This window comes from Eucalyptus grandis, chromosome 1 (genome assembly GCF_016545825.1).
Source record: "Eucalyptus grandis isolate ANBG69807.140 chromosome 1, ASM1654582v1, whole genome shotgun sequence".
NCBI lineage: Eukaryota > Viridiplantae > Streptophyta > Magnoliopsida > Myrtales > Myrtaceae > Eucalyptus > Eucalyptus grandis.
This window is the reverse complement of record NC_052612.1, coordinates 33,435,950-33,443,505: the sequence shown is the minus strand read 5'-3', so window position 1 is coordinate 33,443,505 and position 7,556 is coordinate 33,435,950. Positions and strand designations below refer to the sequence as shown.

The window sequence follows — 7,556 nt, the reverse complement described above, 5'->3', positions numbered from 1 at the left end:
GATTATTGGAATTGAGTTGAAATTGTCAAATTGAAATAATGAACGATACTAACAAATTATGGATTAATATTTTTATTGTAAATTCATTCTAGGCTTTTTTTAAATTACTAATTTATTTGTGAAGTTGAATCAAATTAATTTAATTAAAATAATCATAAAAATGATAATTGATCATGTATATATAAAAATATATTAGAAAATTTGCCTATGTATAAAAATATAAAAATGATAATTAAAATATACAGTGTGTTCCAATGTATCCTAATTCTCTATTTTTTTAATAAACAATGTGTCAACTTGACATGTCGTGTTGTGTCATGTCATGCCGCATGTCGCATCTCAATATCAGTGCTATTTAGAGTAAAAGTGAGGACCACGTGAATGATGTGCAACCGAAAAAATAATGCCTGTACAATGCTTGGGAAAAAAAATGAGAATGTGTCGAGGTCCACTTCTATCTCGTTCTATTTGGAATTAGCAGCTTATAGCTTGATGGACCAAATACTAACCGTCTGGAATTTACAGTGCCATTGGATGCTATAACTTTTGAAATCTTAATGGGGATTTAACTGAAGTTAAATTAACCGTGGTCGAAGTACAGTTTTTTTTTTTTTTTTTTTGGCTATATAAGTAAGCTTCGATTGATGAAAATGTGATAGCGGTTTAAGATTTTGCTGGTATCCTCGTAGACCCAGCTGCTCAGGCCATTGCACTCTCTCATTCCATTTCCTCTGCTTTCCTTTCTCCATACAAATGGGTTCAGCAAGATCCGAGACCCAAATGACCCCTACCCAAGTCTCGGACGAGGGGGCGAACCTCTTTGCCATGCAGCTGGTGACCGCCTCCGTTCTCCCTAGGGTCCTCAAGACCACCATCGAGCTCGACCTCCTCGAGATCATGGCCAGGGCCGGGCCAGGTGCCTACCTTACCCCCGCGGAAGTCGCGTCCCAGCTCCCAACCCAGAACCCCGATGCCCCGGTCATGCTCGATCGGATCTTCCAGCTGCTGGCCAGCTATTCTGTGCTCACGTGCACCCTTCGTGACCTCCCCGAGGGCAAGGTTGAGCGGCTTTATGGTTTAGCTCCGGTGTGCAAGTTCCTGATGAAGAACGAGGATGGGATCTCAATTGCCCCGCTCAACTTGATGAACCACAGCAAACTTGCCGTGGAAAGCTGGTATGCTTTCTTTAAAATAAATAAATAAATTTCCTTGTGTTCCTCTTTTTATTTGGGATTGTTTTTAGGATTCATCCTTAATGCCAGTGATCTTATGATCAATTTTACACAACAAATTGAAGTAATAGGTGACCGTAATCGAACGTCTGAATCGCCCGACATCTCCCCCCAGTTTCACCACTCAAGAACTTATTAATTACCCACTATTGTTCTCCGAGCTTTGATTTGGGTCGTTTGCTTTTTAATAGGAACTGCTTAAAAGATGCGATTCTCGACGGTGGAATCCCGTTCAACAAGGCACACGGGATGACTGCATTTGACTATCTAGGCACCGACCCGAGATTGAACAAGACCTTCAACCGGTTAATGTCTGATCTTTCCACCATTACGATGAAGAAGATACTAGAAACGTACAACGGCTTTGAGGGCCTCAAGACAGTGGTTGATGTTGGAGGCGGCACTGGGGTCGTGCTTAACATGATCATAACCAAATACCCGTCAATTAAAGGCATCAACTTCGACTTGCCTCACGTGATTGAAAATGCTCCATCCTATCATGGTATATACTGTGTATCATTCACTCACTTTTCAAGATTAGTGTCATATCCTAGATACTTGAGAACAACCTAAGATCTAGAAACATTTTCGCATCTCACATTCAATTCATTGCCTCTTAACTAATATGAATCACCTTACTGAAAAGAGCACTGATAAATCTAATGCCGGGATTAACGCAGGTGTCGACCACGTTGGAGGCGACATGTTCGTCAGTGTTCCAAAGGGAAATGCCATTATCATTAAGGTCAAAATGATTTCTCTATTCCTGAAGTTGAAATTTTCAGGAAGTACTAGGACAAGGCTTCTTGTTGTTTCCCTTGTTTCATTTTGGTCTCTTGGCAAGGCCAAAGAGTAGTTACTGATTAGAGTTAAGTACAAATTGCTTCATAAAAGGCATGTTACTATCTTGCAGTGGATATGCCATAATTGGAGCGATGAAGATTGCGCAAAGCTCCTTAAAAACTGCTACGATGCGCTTCCGGTAAATGGTAGGGTGATCGTTGCAGAACACATACTCCCCGTGTACCCCGACCCAAGCCTAGCAACCAAGGGAGTGAGCCACATGGACTGCCTCATGTTGGCCTACTGCCCTGGCGGGAAAGAGAGGACGGAGAAGGAGTTCGAGGCTTTGGCCAAAGGGACGGGGTTTCAGGGCTTCCGAGTCACGTGTCGCGCTTTCAACTCTTACATCATGGAATTCTTGAAGACCGCTTGAACTGTGCTCTTCGAGGTGGTGATATTCACGGTTCCTTGGATTCGATAGGTCGCAAATGACCCTTTTCTTACGCAGTTGCCTTTCGATTTAGTGTCCTAAGTTGTGCTCATAAAATGAAAGAATAAGTAAGTAACTACATGATGCTTGGGGATGAGACAAAGGAAAAGTTATAGGATCTGTAATTTTATGTTAATAATGTTAAAATATGTCTCAAGTTTGAACCCATTGAATAATACTCGGTCTAAATAAATTAGACTAATTGACCTTGTGATTTTGTGGGACTTCTTCTTCGATCCAGCTGCACATGATTGCATTTATGTTTAGCCACAATTTTGAGAAGGAAAAGATTGCATATGGATTTCATTTTGCATTTATCTCTCTGCGTGTATAGAAAAGCAGCAAATAAATTTGCGTGTTTTATTGACTCTCCTTCCTTGGCTCTATGCGGAGCTGTAATCGGAGTCAATGGAGATTTTTTTTTTTTTTTGGTCGAAAGATAACTAATATTAGATTAAAGAGTCATACAAGCTATAGCCGAAGCATCCGTAGAGAGAAGAGTAAGGAAAATAGAGGGAGGGAAGAGGAGCCAGTTTGTTGGTGGGCCTTGATCCCTGTGGGCTTTAGCAGCCCAGTCAGCTGCTAGGTTTGCCTGTCGCCAAGTCAATGGAGATTTGCTCAAGCAACAAATATGGAAATTCCTCTATCCGTATATTAAATGAAGGAATCCGATTACAGCTCCGCATAGAGCCAGATGACTTGTGCATGAATTCTCGTAGAAAGAAAAAAAAGATGGTAGTGAGATGTTGATGTAGAATAGACATGAAAGCCCACGGTAACCGGGAAATTGAACCTGGACAGCAAGCGAAAACACAAAAATAATTTAAATAGCGAAATGGAATCACACACAATCAAACTAAAAAAATGCTTAACTTAGCTTTGCGACCGTCGTCAACGTCCACAAATAATGATGAATGCGGGACGTCGTCAAGAGGACTGCCCCATTGTCCGTGAAGAAGAGTCAAGGATCGCGATGAAATGATGATGATCAGGTCACACCATTGTCCGCAAAGAAGAGTCAAGGATCGCCATGAAATGATGACGATCATAGTAATCGTGGATATTATCGAAAAGCTTTCCAGATAGTGCATATGAGATCCCCTTGAGTCCCCATGCGTACCCCCCTTTTATAGCAAAAAGTCTCCCACATATCGTTGGAAAGTCTAGATCAGTGGAGCCGATTGATGATTCTCGGGGAATTGCTGAGTTTTGGCTTTGATTGACAACAAAAATTGATTGTGAATCTGTCTCATTTACTTCTAAATCAGCGTTCAAAATCTTTTGGTTTCACTTTCTGCTTGCCTTGAACGTGTCCACATTCGCTTATCGCCATTCACAATTCCTCGGCCGGCTCGATTCTTCCCTTTAATTTCCTCTCTCTCTATTTGGCTTTTCTGCGTTAATGCACAAATATGGCCGAGTGACCGTTTATATTGCTGGAACAATCCCATCAATTCTCTCTCACTATTCTATGACCAGCTCATTAGTTTCCTTTTGTAAATTCCAGCAACCCACACTTTCCACAGATGCCTTGATTTCTTTCCTCCATTTTGTCTCTCATTTGCCGCGCTTACTTTTTCCATCAGCCGATAGCTCATCATTTATCCCACGAATTCCTCCATTAGCTGGCCGAAATTTATTAGAGAGAAGATTTCTGTGATTGATTCGTTTCCTCCTTGTGGAAATTGCGACCCCTAAGCATCCAACTGATTTCCTTCCGAATTTCATATCTTTCTTCGCGTGTGCAATTTATCAGTCCCCTTCCTCATATCATGAGCGAGATTCATAGTCCCTCGTTAGGCTGAATAGTTTTGTAAGGATTTTTGCTAATCCATATAACATCGACCGAAGGTATTCCTTGTAAGCATGATGATGTTAACTCAAATGAAAATTATTGGACGTGGACATAAATAAATGCCATCTAAAATTATGCGATGCCAATTTTGCTTAGGGGTTGGGTTGATCCCTAAATTTTTATGCATTAAATGACCATATTTGAGTTTAAAATTTAGGTGTCAACAAGAAGCATGTGGAAGCCTCGGCAGAAAGAGGAATGAATTGGAAGTTGCACGGAGCCTATCTATATAAATGCAAGGTGGACTTTTTTAACATGGGAAGAGAGGCCAACGTACAAGATGTCAGTTTTCCATGTGAGCATCAATGGTCACTGCCATTGAATGATGAAGAGAGTGAGAGACGTGGGACAAGAATTGCACCGAGGTGGCCGAGGGAGCGCCAAGTTCCTTTGGTGGCCAAGAGTGTGCCAAGTCCTTGGTAGCTAGAGAGAAAAGAGTGTGCCAACTTGTTTGGTGCCTGAGAGGATTGAGTATTGTTGTAATTATGCCCGAGTGATTTAGCTAGATAAATTCTTGTGAGTAGAATTCATTTAATTCCTTGAGTGAGGTTTCATTAGAAATTGTGAAAGATTAAACACTGTGTGAGTTATTGGATATAATTGGAGGCTAGGAAACACTAAGAGAGTATTTGAGTGCTCAAGTGATTACAATCTCCAGTATATCACTTGTTCCTATAGTAAAATTTCGTGCTGCTCTCCCCGTGGACGTAGGTTCTGATATTCGAATAGAACCACGTAAATTTGGTGTTTGATTTCATTTACTTCTTTTTGATTAATGACAGAAGTCGACTGGGAAATGGAGAAAAGGTTTTGTTCTGTATTGATTGATCCATTTACAATGACACCATATACATTTATAATGTAAGAAAGAACAAAAGTGAAAAGGAAATAATATACAATGAATAATAAATTTCCTATTTGCTAAATAGATCCCACAAATTACTCTTTCTCCAATTCAATCAATCCTTGATTATGATTACCAGCAGATCTGGATCTTGGAATCTTCGATACTATCTCCAACACTCCCCCTCAAGCTGGCGGCCTGTATATATCAAGGACACCTAGCTTGCTCAATAAGTATTTGTGTTGTCTTTGACATAGCGGTTTAGTGAAGATATCTGCTGGTTGATCCATAGTCCCAATTCCTTTGGTGACAAGAATCCCTTCTTTGATATTATCTTAGGTAAAGTGGCAATCAACTTCTATATGTTTTGTTCTTTCATGAAAAACTGGATTTGCTGCTAATTTGAGTGCTGCATCATTATCACAAAACAAATAAGTTGGTCCACTGACCTGTAATCCAAGATCTGAAAGTAATCCTCGTATCCAGATCACTTCGCACGTAGTCTTTGCCATGGCTCGATACTCTGATTCGGCTGATGACAATGACACAGTTGACTGTTTCTTTGTTTTCCATGAGATTAATGACTCTCCCAATTTAATGCAAAATCCAGTAATAGATCTTCTAGTCATTGGGCAAGTAGCATAATCTGTGTCGCAGAAAGCTATCATCTTCATGTTGCAATCATGAGATAGAAATATTCCAAGCCCCGGACATCCCTTCAAATATTTCACAACCTTCAAAGCCGCATTCATATGTGACTTCTTTGGACTATGCATGAATTGACTGAGTGTCTGTACTGCATAACATATATCAGGCCTTGTCATGGTAAGGTATATTAATTTTCCAACAAGTCGCTGATATCCAGATGGATCCTTGAGCAAAGAATCTTCAACAGACAAAGAGGAAGTCAAGTCATATTCATGAGAGGTTAGCTTGGTATTCTGTTCAATTGGGATGACAGCTGGTTTACATCCAGATAATCCTGCTTCAGAAATGATTTCTAGGATAAACTTCCTTTGGCTAAGGTTGATACCTTTCTCGGATCGTGCAATCTCAATACCAAGAAAATATTTGGGAGGTCCCAAATCCTTGATATGAAAAGTAGAATGCAAATATTCCTTGAATTTCGCAACATGAAGGTCGTTGTTTCCCATAACAAGTATATCATCAACATATATCAGCAAATAGATTGATGAATTACCTGAATTCCATGTAAACAAGGCATAGTCGTGCTTGGAATGACGAAATCCCGCACTAGTTAATGCAGTAGTGAATTTAGCATACCATTGCCTAGATGCTTGTTTTAATCCATACATGGATTTGCGTAGACGACACACCCGAGACTCCCCCTGTCTGCGTAATCCCTGTGGAAGTTCCATATAAATCTCTTCATCAAGATCACCATGAAGGAAAGCATTGTGAACATCCATTTGATGTAGTGACCAGTTTCGAATAGCTGCAATTGAAAAGAATGAATGAACAGTGACTTCTTTAGCAACGGGAGAAAATGTCTCATGATAATTGAAACCTTCTCGTTGGGTGAATCCTTTAGCCACCAGTCGAGCTTTATAGCGTTCAACCGAACCGCTGCCTTAAATTTGATCTTATATACCCATTTACATCTGATTGGTTTTCGATGTGGAGGAAGCTGCACAATATCCTAAGTATGATTCTCCATCAATGCCTTGAGTTCTGATTCCATTGTGCATTGCCATCGGGGATCACGTGACGCTTCATGGAATGAGAATGGTTCCTGCTCTTCTGAGAGACAATTGATGCAGCACATATGTCCCGTGATAACTTAGTAAATGAGACATATGAAGAGACAGGATACTGAGTACCTAGATAGCGTGATGCAGAACAAATATAGTCCTTGGTCCATGTAGGTGGGCGAGTTTGCCATCTAGGACGTCGAGATGGCTCAGCCACTATTTCTGTAGGCACTGGGAAAGATTCTGATGTAGTCATAGTGGGAGTCAAGACTGTAGAATCTTCATGTAATTCTGGAGATAATTCTGGTAGCTGTCCTTCAAAAGTTGTTGTTTCCTGTGGAATAGTTGCACATGGTTCTGGAACAACAACTAGATATTGTGAAGGCATAGATAAATCTTCTTCACAAAGAAAAGGTCGGTCGCCTTCTGATGAAGTCGATGCAGATATCATATTTTTGAATGGAAAGACATCTTCATGAAAGGTGACATCCCTGCTTATAAAGAAATGCCCTGTAAAAATCTCCATAACTTGATATCCTTTTTGGGCTGTAGGATAGCCCATGAAGACACATTGTGTGGCCCGAGGACCCATTTTATCCAAAGGACCCACATTTGTTGCATAACATAAACAACCAAACAC

The 7,556-nt window shown here is 40.5% G+C and overlaps 1 protein-coding gene across 1 annotated transcript; it reads left to right on the top strand.

Moving 5' to 3' along the window:
• Positions 1-667: 667 nt before the first annotated feature.
• Positions 668-2,719, top strand: LOC104437201 (caffeic acid 3-O-methyltransferase). The gene is made up of 4 exons (XM_010050108.3): positions 668-1,175; positions 1,424-1,734; positions 1,913-1,977; positions 2,146-2,719. The coding sequence occupies exons 1-4, from the start codon at positions 754-756 to the stop codon at positions 2,446-2,448; spliced, it is 1,101 nt and encodes a 366-aa protein (XP_010048410.2). The 5' UTR covers positions 668-753; the 3' UTR covers positions 2,449-2,719.
• The last annotated feature ends 4,837 nt before the right edge of the window (positions 2,720-7,556 follow it).